Source organism: Lycorma delicatula, chromosome 7, assembly GCF_047948215.1.
Source record: "Lycorma delicatula isolate Av1 chromosome 7, ASM4794821v1, whole genome shotgun sequence".
NCBI classification, from domain to species: Eukaryota; Metazoa; Arthropoda; class Insecta; order Hemiptera; family Fulgoridae; genus Lycorma; species Lycorma delicatula.
Genome location: NC_134461.1, coordinates 29,675,262 through 29,694,646, shown reverse-complemented (window position 1 = coordinate 29,694,646; position 19,385 = coordinate 29,675,262). Strand labels below are relative to the sequence as shown.

At 27.8% G+C, this 19,385-nt stretch overlaps 2 protein-coding genes across 3 annotated transcripts in view; one reads left to right on the top strand and one right to left on the bottom strand.

The window, feature by feature from the left end:
• The window catches only part of LOC142327999 (delta(14)-sterol reductase TM7SF2-like), a 36,669-nt gene extending 30,397 nt beyond the window's left edge, over positions 1-6,272 (bottom strand). Inside the window, exons 1-2 of one of the 2 annotated variants that reach the window (XM_075371430.1) lie at positions 6,231-6,272; positions 4,498-4,855 (exon numbers count right to left, since the gene is read on the bottom strand). In XM_075371430.1, coding sequence (XP_075227545.1) covers positions 4,498-4,822 — 325 coding nt within the window. In that variant the 5' untranslated portion in view covers positions 4,823-4,855; positions 6,231-6,272. Of the gene's footprint in view, positions 1-4,497; positions 4,856-6,018; positions 6,186-6,230 lie in introns of those variants that run through there. The other variant, XM_075371431.1, reaches the window with a different exon arrangement.
• A 410-nt stretch (positions 6,273-6,682) lies between these two features.
• Fancm (FA complementation group M) overlaps positions 6,683-19,385 on the top strand; it is a 105,050-nt gene continuing 92,347 nt past the window's right edge. The window contains exons 1-4 of the mRNA XM_075370707.1: positions 6,683-7,063; positions 8,276-8,371; positions 9,094-9,245; positions 17,201-17,368. Of these exons, the coding sequence (XP_075226822.1) occupies positions 7,008-7,063; positions 8,276-8,371; positions 9,094-9,245; positions 17,201-17,368 (472 nt within the window). The 5' untranslated portion in view covers positions 6,683-7,007. The remainder of the gene's footprint in view (positions 7,064-8,275; positions 8,372-9,093; positions 9,246-17,200; positions 17,369-19,385) is intronic.

The following is a 19,385-nucleotide window of genomic DNA, read 5'->3' as shown; positions in this document are numbered from 1 at the left end:
GGTCTGAGTAAAAAAGATATGGTAGAAAATGTAGAAGAAGAATGGGAGAATGTTAAAAAGGAAATTCTTAAATCAGCAGAAGCAAACTTAGGCGGAATAAAGAGAACTGGTAGAAAACCTTGGGTTTCAGACGATATATTGCAGCTGATGGATGAACGTAGAAAATATAAGAATGCTAATGATGAAGAAAGTAAAAAGAACTATCAGCAATTAAGAAATGCTATAAATAGGAAATGCAAACTGGCGAAAGAAGAGTGGATTAAAGAAAAGTGTTCAGAAGTGGAAAGAGAAATGAACATTGGTAAAATTGACGGAGCATACAGGAAAGTTAAGGAAAATTTTGGGGTACATAAATTAAAATCTAATAATGTGTTAAACAAAGATGGTATACCAATATATAATACGAAAGGTAAAGTCGATAGATGGGTGGAATATATTGAAGAGTTATACGGAGGAAATGAATTAGAAAATGGTGTTATAGAGGAAGAAGAAGAAGTTGAGGAGGATGAAATGGGAGAAACAATACTGAGATCTGAATTTAAGAGAGCATTAAAAGATTTAAATGGCAGAAAGGCTCCTGGAATAGACGGAATACCTGTAGAATTACTGCGCAGTGCAGGTGAGGAAGCGATTGATAGATTATACAAACTGGTGTGTAATATTTATGAAAAAGGGGAATTTCCGTCAGACTTCAAAAAAAGTGTTATAGTTATGATACCAAAGAAAGCAGGGGCAGATAAATGTGAAGAATACAGAACAATTAGTTTAACTAGTCATGCATCAAAAATCTTAACTAGAATTTTATACAGAAGAATTGAGAGGAGAGTGGAAGAAGTGTTAGGAGAAGATCAATTTGGTTTCAGGAAAAGTATAGGGACAAGGGAAGCAATTTTAGGCCTCAGATTAATAGTAGAAGGAAGATTAAAGAAAAACAAACCAACATACTTGGCGTTTATAGACCTAGAAAAGGCTTTCGATAACGTAGATTGGAATAAAATGTTCAGCATTTTAAAAAAATTAGGGTTCAAATACAGAGATAGAAGAACAATTGCTAACATGTACAGGAACCAAACAGCAACAATAACAATTGAAGAACATAAGAAAGAAGCCGTAATAAGAAAGGGAGTCCGACAAGGATGTTCCCTATCTCCGTTACTTTTTAATCTTTACATGGAACTAGCAGTTAATGATGTTAAAGAACAATTTAGATTCGGAGTAACAGTACAAGGTGAAAAGATAAAGATGCTACGATTTGCTGATGATATAGTAATTCTAGCCGAGAGTAAAAAGGATTTAGAAGAAACAATGAACGGCATAGATGAAGTCCTACGCAAGAACTATCGCATGAAAATAAACAAGAACAAAACAAAAGTAATGAAATGTAGTAGAAATAACAAAGATGGACCACTGAATGTGAAAATAGGAGGAGAAAAGATTATGGAGGTAGAAGAATTTTGTTATTTGGGAAGTAAAATTACTAAAGATGGACGAAGCAGGAGCGATATAAAATGCCGAATAGCACAAGCTAAACGAGCCTTCAGTAAGAAATATAATTTGTTTACATCAAAAATTAATTTAAATGTCAGGAAAAGATTTTTGAAAGTGTATGTTTGGAGTGTCGCTTTATATGGAAGTGAAACTTGGACAATCGGAGTATCTGAGAAGAAAAGATTAGAAGCTTTTGAAATGTGGTGCTATAGGAGAATGTTAAAAATCAGATGGGTGGATAAAGTGACAAATGAAGAGGTATTGCGGCAAATAGATGAAGAAAGAAGCATTTGGAAGAATATAGTTAAAAGAAGAGACAGACTTATAGGCCACATACTAAGGCATCCTGGAATAGTCGCTTTAATATTGGAAGGACAGGTAGAAGGGAAAAATTGTGTAGGCAGGCCACGTTTGGAGTATGTAAAACAAATTGTTGGGGATGTAGGATGTAGAGGGTATACTGAAATGAAACGACTAGCACTAGATAGGGAATCTTGGAGAGCTGCATCAAACCAGTCAAATGACTGAAGACAAAAAAAAAAAAAAAAAAAAAAGTCTTTATACATATAAGGAAACTCCAACTTAAGTGAATGGTATTTTTGTATACCTCATACCTGAAAACATAAAAAACAATCATTTCCACCCCCGCATCCTTAATAATCACACCATGCATACAACACTGTATTTTCTTTGAAAAATGTGTAAAAAAAAAAGCTTGCTGATGTACTTTAGTCTCGCAATAATCCAAAACGTGATCCGGTATGATGGAAAGATGTTTGTATCCAAAAAATAAGTTCAAAGTTTTTATCATTTTGAAATCATGATACTAACATAACATGAAATACAAAAAAAACACCAAAAGCTAGCTGATACTAGTAATAATTTTTTTCAAAAATCATAACATTCTTTCTTCATTAAAACCGGAAATCCGCCCTTCTAATGCACTTACAGTGACAAGAGCTTTTTAATGGATTTCCGTAGCAAGTGTCTGCCTTTCATCCAGGTTTTGGGTTCAAGTAATGGCCAGGCGTGGCATTTTATTACGTTACAAAATTCATTTATCACAAAGTAATTGGGCATTAAGCCTGTTATTTTGAGAATTAATAAATAATTGAATTAATCAATAAATAATTTAAGATTGAAAAAATCTAGACCAAAATACACTTCTTAATTAACAAATTTATTTTATCACTTTATTAGAAGTTTTCAAACCTACCACCAACAAAAGTAGAACATATAACAACTATTTAAAAAAAACTTTGTTCAATTCAAAAATAAACTGACAATAACATTTAATATTACTGTCGATAAAAGATCAACTTCTATTATCATAATATACATAAAATCAAATTAGTTTGATAATAAAATTAAGTAATTATGTGCTTTACTACATTTACTGTCACTGTCTATTCTAGCAGTAACCCACAAGAACACATCCTCTTGACAATAAAGTAACACTTTAGATTTTTATATCCTGAACTAAAGTTCAATCTGGGTAAGCTAACATTAAAATATGTAACCATTACGATACCAAAAAATGGAAAGATGAAACTCCTGGACTTTGCTGTTTTGGGAGTAAAATAGTTTTGGAATAACTTCAATATCCTCCTGATTATCATTAAAAATTTGATCTAATCATTCTATTTTATCTGGTAAGTTGTGAATAACGATAACTCTGAGGGTAACCGTCCCCATACATTACTAAAAAAAAAACTATTTTCAAATTTTAAAGTTCTATAAACACATAGCACAGACAAAACTGTGATGGGGGTGCTAGTATTCCAACATGAATACTAGTTATAAATTACATAAGTATCTCTTTGTAGCATTCAAAATTTACAACTGGCAAAAAATTCATGTTAAGGGTCTACAAAGAAAAAAACCTATTTCCTAGGTAGCTTATACAAAAATACAAGGTAGTTTTTTTTAGCTGTTTATGTATCATAAAAGATGAAAGCCTTATCAGTAAAAAAAGATTTTCCTATCACAATATAATAATAATAATAAATAATCCTTTTTAGATAATCATCTTTCTTCATGGAAAATCTGAATGTGATTTTACGTACAATTAATCCTTTTTTTAATAGGTGAATAAACAGTATAAATATAGGGATGTAACAATTTCCACCGAAATTTTATTAGTTAGTTAAAAGTGAATTTTTTTATTTGTTTCTGATCACAAAGAGCCAACCAATAATATGACACTTTAAAGGAAAAACTTTTCAATAACTTCTTTTTGGTGAGCAGCCTTTGTGAATTTTTTAGTAAATTCACTTAAATGTATATAAGGCATCATGGCAAAATACTATTCAATAAAAATATTTTTTGTTTAAACACAACATGGACCAAGAAAGGTCCTGATTAACTGAGATCGATAAGACCTAGTCTAATAGTTTTCCCCACATACTAAATTTGCTTTACTCAAGTTAAATTTCCATTTAACATTAAAATTATCCTTACCAATTCTGAGAGAAGTCTCACTTTCTATCCTTAGTCATTCTCAACCTTTATTATCATTTACACATCATAAATGCAGCAACAATATTTTTAATTTGTATTCTAAAATATAAATAAAAACACTGTACACTATAATAATAAACTACTTATATTTTAACTGAATATATTTAAATACTAATTCTAGACAACAGCTTCTTGCTTAAAAAATATTACAGAAATAGGCAAATTTTCCTTTATTCTCTATTATAAAGGGTTCTTTATAGAAGTGATAGTGGAATAATTAACAATTTAAAAACCAAACCAGAATGTGATAAATGTAATTAAATATATATTTTATCATTAAAAATTATTAAGAAGGAAACTGACAATTACTTTGCTGTTCCCAATTAGATAGTATTGGGGACGAAGAATCTGGCAACCTATTACACTCAATAAATTATGTTTTTGGTATAATTTTTTTTTTTAATGAAGATATTTAAAAAAAAAATATGAGGGATTGTATTCACCTACAATAATTAAAAAGTTCTAAAATATTTTCTCATACATACATACCCGATATTCCTTCAACTATATCTGGTGTTTTGTCTTTCAATTCTCTGATGGGTGTAAAATTATCCAATGTAACCCTGAGAAATTTCTCTGAGTGTACATTCTTGGTTTTTGGTGACTTTATTACTCCTGCTGCTGGTTTTCTGGATGGAGATTTTGATGGTTTCTCTGCTGGAGACTTTCGAGCCGGTGATTTACGGCTAGGTGATTTTCGAGCTGGAGATTTTGGTCGTGCTGGTGATTTTCGGCGACCTGGTGAACGGCTCTTCTTCATCTCCATAGCTGGAGCTGCTAATCTTGATGGTGATCTACGAAGATTCCGCTCCATGAATTAGTTTTTATTTATAAAACACAAAAAATCCTAAAAAAAACCACAAACAAATGAGTTAATTTAAACTACAGAAAACTATCAAACTGACTGATCACCATTAACTGTGTTATTTTACAAATGTTATTTCATAATTAGAGAAAGGTAAACGCAGATCAATTATTTCTTAATACTGTCAAAAAAACAAATCTAAGTCATCATATATATTTCTTCAAACACTAAATGTAGATCATATTAAAATTTAATAGTAAAAAAGAATTATTTTATGGCAGTGGCTTAATTTACCTTTATTAGATCTATAATCAATAATACCATGAATCTGTAATTTTTGGACCATGTATACAGATGATCAGTTTTTTTTAATTTTTATTATTTACTGAAACCCTGCAAAGAACATTATTATACTATAACAGGTCTTAACAAGAAGAAACTCTACTGTTTGTTTAACAGCTTCTAGTTATAGCTTGCTAGGTGGTTACAGTATTCATAAGTTATTATCAGCAAGCAGTTTTTCATCACTTATTAGGTTATGGCTATGAATACATTATCTTATTTCTCATGCTTTATAAAAACACAAAATAAAAAAATGTTTAATACAACGGTAATTGCTGTTTAAAAATGGGAATAGATGAGTAACATTCAACAGCACTTAATTTTTTTAATTTCATTTAAAATTACAGAATGTTAAATTAAAAAATTGTTTAATTGAAAAAATATATATTTGCTGTAAGTATAAATGATTTAAAATATTGCACACATGAGAAAATTCGTTAAAAATTATTTAAGTCAAATAACAAAAAATGTTGTTTATTTACGTTTACGGTTAGTTGTAAACATTCAATAATTTGTAAACAGCGTTGTTTTGAATTTAACAAATATAAAAGTAAAGAACGTTATTGAAGTAATGCAAATTGACATACACTCCTTTAACATCAAAAACTGTATCTATTTCATAATTATCACATGACAATAACAAACAGTAACCAATTTCTCAACCGCTTAAATTAGAAACACCGCTGGATACAAACAATTTGGAGGGAAATACCGTTAAGGCAAGAATAATGCTACTGACCACAAAATAATTGAAATACATAACTTATAACTTCTTTAATAACTTCTACTAGTTACCACAACGAAACGGAAATTAAAAAAAACTGGTATAACAAGTGAACTCTACATTACAACAAATTAAGTACCGTTGTTTGGGGCATCCATTTTCAATTCTCCAGGTGCTAGACTCTAGCCTAAAAATAGGCAAAATAGTTAAACGGCTGAAAATGAATCAATAAACAGTACATTGTGTAAAGCCTTGAATGTTATAGCAAAATAAACCGAAAAATTAATTACTAAAGATATTCATTTAATATATCAACATGGAATTTTAATAAATGTATAGCACTATACTCACACTACGAACAGACGCTAACCAACTGTAACTACGAAAACTGAACTTCTGATTGGTTGAGTACAAAAATATAACAACAAGTACTATTGGTTGAAGACTATCTTCTTGTAGTCCGATTACAACGAAATACGAAAAAATAGATTTCAATTTCAAGTGTATTAAAAAAAATCATCTTTTAAATGTTTACTATTTCATTATGGGATAAGTTTAAAAGTAAAAACTTATAATCTTTACATTATTAGTAAAAATTAAGTTTAAAAATGAACTTTTAAAGAAATGAGTTATTTCAATAGTCGTATAGTAATACAATTTTCTCAGAGAAATGACAATATTATATTATTTCATCATGATTCATTATTTTTGTTTAATTTTATTCCAAAAACGTTTTTCATCATAAAAACATAATACCTTTGTATCATAAAAATATTCTTAACTTTGAAGATGATTGGCGGGAAAGTTAGTCTGCACAGTTACACAATGAAATGTAAATACACATTTAAATATGAAGGTTTACTTAGTTACTTCAATTCATTAATCCCATGCTTCGGGAATTCTACCATTTAATGAAATAATTTAAAGTGATAAAGTACCATTTGAGCGGTTCTAATTTGATTGTAATAATAAATATGGCTAATCGTAGTAGTAATTATTGTTAGGTTAACTATTTTTAACAAGGTTTTGTGACTATGGTTCAGTGGATGTGCTTATTCGTAATCGTTTGTTCTTCGTTAATTGAATAACTAGTTTTCTGTTTACAAGTATAAGAGTTTACTGTACAAAATGGAAGAGGATGAATTTAAACTTGCCTTAGCTAAAGCTAAAGAAGAAAGTTTAAGGTATGAATGTGATTTAATTCTTTAAGGTTACATATAAAATTTTGTTTATTTAATATTATGATGGAAAAATCACTTTTAATGATTGAATTTCATGTCTTAATTCATTTAAAAAGCTAATGTGTTGATTAACTATTAGTTAATATTAGAAGATTTCATTAAGAATGTGCTATACTTATTAAACACTATTGCTCTCAAAATGCATTAGGGAGATTCAATAGCCGACTTAATGTATTGATTGATCAGTCTAGGAACTACTACTTAAACCCTCCGGGTTGGCCTAGTGTTGAATGTGTCTTCCCAAATCAGCTGATTTGGAAGTCAAGAGTTCCAGCACTCAAGTCTAGTAAAGACAGTTTACTAATATGGATTTGAATATTAGATCATAGATACCGATGTTCTTTGGTGGTTGGGTTTTGATTAACCACACATCTCAGGAATGGCCGAACTAAGACTGTACAAGACTACACTCATTCATATCCTCTGAAGTTAATACCTGAACGGTGATTCCCGGAGGCTAAACAGGAAAAAGAAAGTTGTTACTACTTATTCTGTTTTAAGGATCTATTCTAAACTGGTCCCTATGCATATCATTTGCAGGAATATGTGAATGTGGTTATAAATTTACAGAATTTTTATGAAATAATTTTTAAGGTTTAATAACTGTAACTAGCAATTATGTAACTTATTAAAGAGTCAAAACGTATTTAATATGTTGCCATCTTTAAATGGATTTGCTCTAATTATTAGTCAAAGTTATTTTAAATTTATGCATTGTTTTTGAAACTTTAGAAAACTATTTCTATTGCAATTTTGAGGCAGATTTATATTTTCAGTTGTATGTAGTTATAGTTCTCGTAACAGAATGAATTTATTATATATATATTTTTTTAAATTTAGATTTTTCATATTTACTTATTTCTAAATTGAAAACAGACCCAGAGTATGTGTGTAGCTGTTACTGTTAAACAACACATTAGATACTGAACTTGCCCATCCATCATTCAAAAAAATATGAATGATATAATGACTGTATTGTAGATCTGTTTATTTACCAATTGATTTTGTAAGTAAAGTTTGAATTTATCATTAATAGGCAACTTAAAAATTATTTAAGTAATTTTATTTTATTGTCTGGATTTATTTTTGGAACATGTCTGACCTGAATGAACTTGGTGCTGTTATAATTCTTTAATAAATTGTTTTTGATTTTAGGATTTACAAAGAAGTTGAACTTCCTTGTAGGCCTGTAGGAACTGGTGAAGGATGCAGTAAGGATAATGTTGAAATTTCAGACACACTTTCTCAAGTGTAAGTATATGTCTTTTTTACTGATAATTGTTTGGATTTTGAATTTATTTTATGTTAGTTTTAAGTATATAATCTTATCACAATTTAATTTTGATTATATCAAAGGTCTGCTTTTTCATATAATATTACAAAAGCATTATTACTTGGAGGAAGCTTTATGTTGCACCATATAAAACTATGTTCAATACACTATCTTATTTCTTATATTTAATTTTTTAAATTATTAAAAACAGTATGAACATCTGTGAGTAAGTCTGGATTTGCTAAAGTTTTACTTTAATCCTGTTTCATAATCCTGTTTTGTATTTTTAAAAAATGAAGGGCAGATGAATAAGAGTGAAGGAGTTTCAAAGTTGTGACTAGATTTTCTGTCTAAAGGTATTAATAAGGGGAACTTATAACTTGCAATAAATCTTACAATATACCTGCCAAATTTTATATTTTCTTTTCTATCTGAGTGAATGATTATTTGCTATCATCTGCTAATATGCTGCAATTCAAATTACATATGATTGTAGACTATGTGATGCCATAGTCTTGGATCTGTAAAAAAAACCTGATATAATGCTGTCACTTTAACTGAAGTTAGAGGAGCATCGACTTTCTGTTAATACTGGTTGAACCAGTATACCACTACTGACCAAATCAGCTTATCATTTAACTGATATTTAAAATTTGTTTTTACATATTAGTAACAATATTTTATTATACCTTTTTTTCAGTAATATTCTCTATAAAGGTAAGGAAGCTGATGGATTTCATTTAGCTGCTGGTAAAACATATGTTTACCCTTCAAATTATGCTTTAAGAAAGTATCAAGCAGATGTTGTGCCAACTGCACTTTTTCATAATACTCTAGTATGCTTACCTACAGGTAAAAATCTCATTCTAAATTAAAAAAAATACTAGAACATTTTTTTAATATTTTACATTGTTATAGTAATTTCTGTTTTTGTTTTGTGCCAATAAATATTTTTAATTCTATTGTATTGTTTGTTAATTTGCTGAATAATAAAAATAATTTTGTGTGTGTGTATTTGTATTTTTTTTAAGTTAAATATTGAGATCATGGAAATATAATAATACTGAAAAATAGTTTGCATTAAAACAGATGTTGTATTTAATGTCAATTTTGTTTGATTTTGTATCTTGTATGATTTAAATAATATTTTGTTTTATTGTAATATTTTCAATATTATTAAATTATAATTTATTACATAACTTAATAAAATTATTCCAGTTTAGATTGTGTCCAGTTATTTAATTTTATTCAGGAGGAAGTGAAAATTGGTTTTTCAATCTAGAGCGATTCACTTCAAGAATATTTGCCATAAACATTTTATTTATGGACAGATTTTAATTAATAAGTTATCATTTTCTTTGCCATAAAATGCTTAACAATTGTTAGTAACATATCATTTAAATAAACCAACAGTTGAAAATACATTAACAATTAAAATGTTTACATGGTCACTATTTTGAAGTGGATTGAGAAATTAGATTCATTATTTTTAAACAAGTAATCCTCTAGGTACCCTAGCAATATACAAAATTTCAGCTTGATAGATTAACCATTCGTGAGAAATAAATTTTTAGTTAAAAATAAAAAATGAGTGTGTGTGTAATAATATGGCATATGCAAAAGCAGAATGTTTTAATTATTACTTGTTTTTAGAGTAAGTTTATTTATTTTTCTGAAATTGTTTTTTTATCTAAACATTTAAAGGATCATTTGTATATCCAAGCATCAGTCTTGCTTCAAACCGTGGTCAGTCTTGTAATCTTTTTACTTGCTAAAGGTTTCAGTTCTCATTTCATCATTAAAAAAATTATAAATGTGTATCAGCTCGTTACTATTTAAATAAATAAAGTACTTAAATGATTTTCAAAATGTAGGTTAATACTGTAATTTTTGAGTTACAAACAAATTAATTTTTGGTATACTTAAATAGAAATATCAGAACATAAAATAATTTCTGCTTAGTGGCTAACTCAAAATTTTAGAATTTTGAAGTTAGATTAGAGATCAAGAATATTACAATCAAGAATTAATAAATTTTATCTAAATAGGTCTTTGAAGTCTTTATATACCTTAATAATAGTTAGTATTAGTTTATAAAATATAACATTTTTCTGTATGATTTGATATATATATATATGTGTAAAAGTTCAAATAATTCATTGATATCCCTTGAAAATCGGTTATTGGAAATTAATATGGTAATTGTAACTTATCTAATTATTGTGTTTTGGTGGTTTATATTTAGTATAATATTATATACAGGTGTTTCATTTTATCACTCTCAGGTGATTTTCTTATAAACTATGCACAATATAAAAAAAATTACCTAAACAAAAGTTACTCAGATTAGAGGGGGGACACCTTTTGGTGACTTTGGATTTGATTTTGACCGTATTTCAAGGTTAACATGACTTTTTCAAATGGGATGACCTCTTTTGACCCCACTAATGAAAAGAGAAGAAAATTTTTCATTGAAATATTTGGTCACACGTATGACCTTGGACCTTTTTTTGAAGGTCATATGGCTAACCATCAGAGATAGTGTTGTACAAGTGAAGTGTTTTACGAGTTAAACGTTTTTGAAGGTCATACAATATTCCTGGAATATTTGTATTCCAGGCCATTTATCTTGCAAGCTATGGGAAAGAGCATAAAAATGACTTTACAATATCATATAACACTACCACTGATGGTTAGCTGTATGACCTTAAAAAACGTCCAAGGTCATATGTGTGACTGCATATTCCAATGTAAAATTTTCTGCTCTTTTCATTGGTGGGGTCAAAAATAGGTCATTCCATTTGAAAAAAATTGTGTTAACCTTGATATAAGGTCACCATGAGATGTCCCACTCCAATTTGAGTAACTTTTGTTCTGCCCATTTTTTAAAATTGTGCATTGTTAATGAGTAAATCGCCTGGGGAGATTAAATTGAAACATCATATATACACATATATATAATAATAATAAAATGTTGATTTTTATTTTTTAATTAAATAAAATTTTTTTATTCATTCAATTTCATGTCAGGAATAAGTTCTTAAGTATGTTGGTGAAATGTATTCATCATCTTACAGTTAATTAGTTTTCCATTTTATCTCTACAGATTAATTTTAAAAAAATTAGCTGGCTTTTTGACTTGTTAAGAATTATCAAGTTATAGTATTTATTTATTTTTTTTTGTCTTAGTTGATAAAGCATTAAAGTGCAATAATAATTAATATAATTATTATCTGTAAAGTTACGATAAACAAAACTATGATAGTAGTGTGAAAGGTTCACCTAATATTTGGTAGGTCATTGACTTAATCCTGGCTCTTGATGTCAGTTAAATTATTTTCAATCTGCTGGAGTAATCTAATATTCTGTAATTGGCTTTGTGCCTAAAAAAACCCATTGTATAATAATCTTTCACATAAAATAGTTAACGGCAAATTATAGCTCTAATTAGTAAGTAAACCATGTTTGCCAGTAAAATTTAGGTGCTTGTATATTTGTTTAAGAAATCTTTTATTATAAAATCTATGGTAGATTTAAAAAGTTATATTAAAAACAAACTAGTTTTTGACACTAGCACCATCATCAATTTTTAATAATTTATATATTAAAAATCTAGAAAAATTAACTACAAGTGTTTAACCTACTGATTATATTATACCTTTATGAAATTATTTTTTTAAATTTATAACATATTTTCTGTTAAAGATGTCTAAAAATACATAAAATATTTTTACAGATGTTTAAAAACATTTTTAAAAACATCCTTTTATTACTTTTATATAATGTTTACTGTAAGACTACCCATGAGTAGTGCTGTTCATTGAATCCCAATAATTGAGAACAACATTATTTCAAAATTATAATTACTAAATTTTTTTTTAATTTTTACTTTCCTGATTACAGTTATATTGTATAGCTGCACAGAATGCTGTATGAAACAAAGTATGGGTCAAATACATTATGCATTTCAGGCTTTTTGCAGATCTTCACATTTCATGACCCCCTCTAACAAAAAAAAAAAAAACACAATTATAGCATTGAAAAATTCTGGACAGATTATTTGTTTTTTTTTTAATACCTCCAGACTGGATTGACACAATGATTTTTCTATGAGCCATTGATATTGATGATGTTCAATTTTTTCAAGAGGGCGAGGTATAGACTCCATATCTTAAACTTTTTGGTAATTTTTTCACATAATTTAATTCCAATAAGTAGCTAAGATACTTTCTTATGATGTCTGTTTTTATTTAAACAAACTGTCTTTATAAAAGGGGGAGAGCAAAAAACTCTTCTTTTTTGTAATTTTTGGGTTCAAAGTCATATTCTTGTATTAATTGTATAATTCCATCACATTAGTATGCAGTTTAGAGGTAAAACTATGTAATCTGGACATACTAATACAACACACTAATGTTGAAATTCATTCTGTATGTGTTATTAGATTAGTGAGGAAATGCCTCTTGTGAAAAGTTGGATATTGTCATTTATTGTGAACTATATCAGTATTTTTTTATTATATTGTATATAATATTCATTGATCTGTGTACTCTCGAGATCCACTTGTTTCAAGAGGAAACCTCAAAAACTGAAAACCTGGAAATACTCCTACTACACTAAGGAGAATGGCAACTAGTTCATGTCTTTTGGTGGTGGACAAACACCACCTACAAAGAGATCTACAATGTTTAAAGCCCTCTGAGGATTAAACACAGGCTTAGATCACTACATATCAAAAGTAAACTTAAATTCACAACCCAAAGCAACAAAACCGAGCCCCTAAAACTAAAAGAAAAATAGACTCTACTGAACTAGTTAAGAATGAAAATGACCAAAAATCAACCGAATAATAACAATTATGGATAAACTTGAAGACCTAGTCAACAACAACCTTAAACAAATCGCAGAAAAATTGGCCCCAGTAAAACCCTATAAAAAGCATCAATAGTGAAACAGGGGCAAAGAAACTGTGAAGTTGCAAAGCAGTGGGACAAGATAAGGTCTTTGTAGAGATCTAGAAACATGCAGGAAGCCCAGCAAAAGTCGCCCTTCATCAACAGCTTGTCAACATCTGGGTCAAAGAACTACCAGAACACTGGATGACAGCCCTCATCCACCCGCTACACAAAAAAGCAGACAAAATAGACCCTAACAACTACAGGGAAATCTACTTCTAAATGCAACATACAAAATTTCATTCAAGAATCCTCAACAAGATCGATTTACTACTCGAAAAAGAACTAAGAGAACACCAGAGAGGTTTCAAACTCTGGAAGAGCTGTCCAGACCAGATCATGAGTCTCAAGCTAATAAAGGATTACAGTAAAAAAGAAGCATAGGATGATAATGTTTGTAGACTTCAAGAAAGCATACAATTGCATCCACAGAAAATCCCTATTAAAAATTCTAATACACCTTGGTCTACATCTCAAATTAATAAACATGATAAAATTGACCCTTACAAATTCTAAGTCAAAAGTGAAATTCAGAGACGAATTCTCAGAACCATTTGAGATCAAATCAGGAATATGCCAAGGCGATGGACTCTTACTGGTACTGTTCAACTGTGGTTTGGAAATGGTAATGAGGGAATGGCCCAAAAAATGCCACCCAAAAATAAAAATAGGTCAAAAAATCAAAACCAACTGCCTTTGTTTCACCAATGACTTGGCACTGCTAGCATGTGACATCAAGGAAGCTAAAACACAGATATTAGAACTTCAAAACTTTTGTAAATAAATTAGCCTCAAAACATCATTCAGAAAGACAGAAATTATGCCCAAAAAACCAACACAATTAAAAGAAAAAAACATGAACGGTAATAAAGTCAAATTAGTAACCCAATTTAAATATCGTGGAGAAATAATAAACATCCTAAACAAAAAAACCTCAATCCTAACAAGAACAAATCAACTAGCTAAAGCACAAAAATTAACCTGGTACATCTACAGTAAAAATGTCTGACCATAAATGCAAAAATAACACACCACAACATAGTTATAAAACCAGAAGCCACACATGCAGCAGAAACACTCTTCCATCTGAATGAACAGTCAAAGATCGACAGAAGATACAGAAAATCGAAAGAAGAATAGAAAGAATCTGCATCAACATAAAATACCAGAAAAATTGGCAGTGGTGGATTGTGCCCAACAAAGTGTTAGAACCCATCACAATATCATGAGACTAGGATTTTTTGGACACATTATGAGGATGCAAGATTCGAGACTTCTGAAACAGTTTGTACAGTACAATCTCAACTTGAAAAACACCAGGGTAGGATGCAGATGAATCAGATAAATAACAGAGGATCGGAAGGAAATTGGCTTTACACCAGAAGACATCACAGACAAGATAAAATTAAACGAAAAATAAAGGACTAAAACACTCAGAAGAAAGACACTCACAACATGAATATTTTCAACACCAGAAAGGGGACATTGACTGGAAGTATGAAAAAGTACTGGGAGGGCTGCAAGGCCTGAGCAGTTCCTTTGAAGAAGCTTGGATAATGGACTGACTAAAGTGATCCTATACTATCATAAAAAAAGAAAAAAAAAAGAAGAAAATATATATATATATATATATATATAATATTCATTTATATAAGTAATATTTTACTGGAACAATAAAATGTTTATATTCTTAAATTTTATATTTATCACTAATTTTTTGTATACAACCAGTTTAATACTCGTAACTGATGAATGAAGTTAATGATGATTCATTTCATCCAGTCTGAAAATAGAAATTCTGAAGTGCCACATGTTTTTTTTTCATTACAGGGTTAGAATATATTTTGAAAGAAATTCATTAGTTTTATTTGTCAATTTAGCAAAACGAGCAAAAAGAAAGAGTTTTATTATAGCAAAAAGAGGTTTCTTATTGATAGAGTATATTTAATAAAGAATATTAATGTTTGAACTGACTAATATTAGAAATGTTGAACTTGGAAACTGACAAATACAACTTTTCATCTTTTGTTGAATTTAGTCTGTTCTAATGTAATAAGTTCTCCAATTTAAAAAAAAAAACTAATAGTAAATTGCATAACTTTTTACCTACACCAATCAAGTTATAAAACTCATTTTTTCAAAAATGAAGTTATGATGAATCAACAATATTCATATAAAATGTTAAACAAAAAATACTATTTTTTGAATATCCAAAAATCCAAAATTCAATAGCTGGGATAAAGAAAAAATAAATACAGCATACACATATGTTACAAAATATTAAACAAAAAAATTAGTCAGCTTCAGTTACTTCTTCATTGACATATTAAAAAAAACATGTATCATAATAAATTTTAATGTTATTGACTTAAACTCTTTTTATTATTAAATATAAAATTACTTCTTTCGTTATATTTAAATATTTTAATTTTTGAAGCCAAGATGCTCAACAAAATAAAGCAATAACCAAAATTTTTAATATTAGTTTATTAGGATAACAATTTAAAAAAAATATGTTTTTGATTTTTTTTTAAATAATGGGCTTATGCATCAGGGTTTTTTTGGTGATTAAAATATTCACAAAAATTGATTTTAAAGAAAATATGATTGTATAATCAGAGAAGAAACCCATAATTTAAAAAGATTAAAAATTAAAATTAATCAAAATTAAAAAAAAAAAATTAATTTGGGAGGTTCCTTATCAGGAGAAAAATATTAAATTATTTTAGTGACTTAAATAATTATGTTTTGGGCATTAAAAATTTAAATTTCTGAAAAAATAATTCTTTATTTATTTTGGGGGCTCCCTACTCAAAGGAAAGCGTTTGGGTAAATTAAAAAAAAAATAATCCTTAAATGGTAATTATAGTTAATAAATTTTAAAAATTGTTTAAAGAATACAAAAGATACAGTCGTAAAACATATAATATTAAAATATTATTATATAAGAAATGAAATATAAACCACCAAAACAAAGTAATTAGATAAGTTCAAGTTAACGTTATTAATTTCCTATAACCAATTTTTGTGGTATCCTGCATTTTCAGGTGGTTTTAAATTCTATATTTATTACATTAAAACTTATTATTTGTAATGATTTGTCTTTTTTCAGAAATTATAATATTTTCTATTGTCAGATTTTAAATGATATTATTAACATACATGTATATTAGATATTATTAACATACATGTATATTAACGTTCTTGTGGTGTCCAGTACTGAACAGCATTCATCTAATAATAAATTTTAATAGAACAGTGGTCAAAATGTTATTGAATTATTTGAATATTAAAAAAATATAAAAGAAAAAAAATTATGAAATCTTTTATTAAACATGTAAAATTACCTTTATCTTGATTTTACTTTAATCATTGTAGAATAAAAATTGGCCAAGTTACGATTTACTTAGTTTTCATTTTATTTAAAAATTAATTTTCACATACTGTTTCTGCAATTATATTAAAAAGTAAAAAATTGTATAAGTTGTGTTTATTTATTGTGAATGTTTTTCTTTCTATCAGTATTATGTGAGTTTATGCTACTCTAATATCTATGGACATATGATTGCAAAATCTAAAAAAAATCGTGTGATTTTTTTGATTTATACATCTTATTGAAGACAAGTATTACTTGTAAATGTTATCCACTCTTTAAATTTTTGCTGAAAATTTTTCACATTGTTTAATATTTGATAGTAAATGTTTGTTTTATTAGGTAAAAATAATGTGTAAGAAATACAGTAGTTAAAAAGAAAATTGTTTGTAGATATTTTGAAAATTTTACTAGTCTTGAGTAAAAATTTATATTGGTGAAATTTATATTATTTTTTCTTGTTATTTGTTATGATATAGGTCTTGGTAAAACATTCATCGCAGCTGTAGTTATGTATAATTTTTATCGATGGTATCCGATGGGAAAAATAATATTTATGGCTCCAACAAGGCCGTTGGTTACTCAACAAATGAACGCTTGTAGAGATATTATGGCTATACCTGATGTAGATACGATAGAAATGACAGGTAACAATTATCCTTAAATAAAATCAGTGGTATTTTCTAATGTAATATTGATCACCTTGATGGTGAATTTTTTATTTCTGGTGTAATTCTGCTCTGGTGATTGTTGTTTTGAAAATTGTATAAACATAACTACGATTTGTATCTGATTCTTAATAAAGTGTAAACTTTCAACAGATTAATAAATCTGTTATAAGTAAGGAAAAGATAAATAAATAATAGCGCTATCACTGAGTAATATTCCACATTAATCAAGGACTGTGACATCTTAAAATGCTAGCAGAAGTAGGCTAAGGAAATGTTGCTGGAAAGTAAAGGTTGATTGTGGTTTTAAAATGATTTTATGGAAATAATTCTAAAACAAATTATGTCATGTATTAAACTAGATCTGTTCTGTTAAGGTTTCTTAATCATTATTTGAAAAGACTATATTTTATTTATAGGAGAGATTATATTTAAATAATTTTCTTGTAAGTCTAATAAAATTAAAAAAATCAACAAAATAAATGCAAAATGCAACATCTACATTTTATTTTGGTTTCAGTTTTGATTTGATTGATCTATAAATCATTGGATTGATTATTTATAATGGAGAAGTCACTTATAAGGAATAGAGTGCGTCTTAATATTCTAATTTATGTTTCTGAAATCACAGTGTAAAATTAAGGTTTAGCTTGAAAAATTCTAAACTTGCTAATTTTGGGGAGAATGTTGAAAAAAATTGGAATAATCTTTCTGAATCTCTTACTGATCAATCCAGCTTGCATTTTTGTCTGTAAAACATAAAAATGTTTTTTTTTAAATTTAACTAAAGTCTTAATTTTTGGAGAACATAAACCCCATCATTTGAAATTGGAGTCTTGAACAAACAAAAGAAGACGTACAAAAGAAATATGTATGCAGTTTTCATTTGAGCAAATCTGTATAAGGTAGAATTTTTCAAAAGATACACTTGAGTTGTTAGCTCAGTTAAAGATGTGATTTTCAATATTTTTACACAAAGTGACTGTACACCTACTGGATTGTTTTCACAAAATACTATGTTAAAACATAACCAGAAAAGAAATAAATTTAATTTATAAAATAAGTCTGAAAAAAATGTATAAAATACAGCCTCTGAAATTGGAAAAAAATCACTTTTTCTTCCAAGTTCTAAGTGACTTCTTCAATAAAAAGTTATCATAATAGGAATATTAAAGTTCTATATATCCTAATTTTAAATCTTAAACTATATGTTTGTTTAATGATTCACTTTTCCCGTAAATTTTGTTTTACTTATTTTTAAAAAGGTCTTCAAGAAATTTGTAAATAGTAATTCACAAAATTTACCTTTTTTTTGGCACTTTTTTACTTATTTTATCTGTAGCAGAAAAAAGAATCTTTTTTAATTTTTTCAACAGAAAGTTCTTGTAGCTTAGAGTTCAAGCTCTGAAATTGTACACCTTTATTTTTTATACATTTTTTTAATCTAAGTTTTAAATATTAATACAAAAAACAATTTGTAATTTTACTGATGATTATTTTTTCAAGACACCCTTATTATTTTATTCTTGAAGTGAAGTGTTTAGAATTGGTGGTAGATAAATAAATATATTCTTTGAAAGTTATGTCATATGACTGGTAGCAGTTTCATTTTTCAGTGATGGTGGCTGTTGTGGAATTACTTATCCTGAGCATTTAAGTATTGTATGGTATAGCAGGCTTAGTTGTGTATATTAAATGAAGTATAGGCTATAGAAAACAACTACTTCACTTTGAAAATATGTGCTATAATTCTTTTCAGTATTCATCCTTAAAGATATTCACTTTTTAACTTTATAATTTAATGTTAATATTTTTTTTTATAAGTAAATTGTGTTAAAGATTTTTACAAAATTTGTCAGTCAGACTTATCTAAGAATAAGCACTTTATGTGGTAAAAATATTAAATTTAGACAACGTTTTACTTATTTTTTATAAATGAAATAGTTTAAATCAACCATAAGAACCATTACATTCATATTAATCACACATTTGAGTT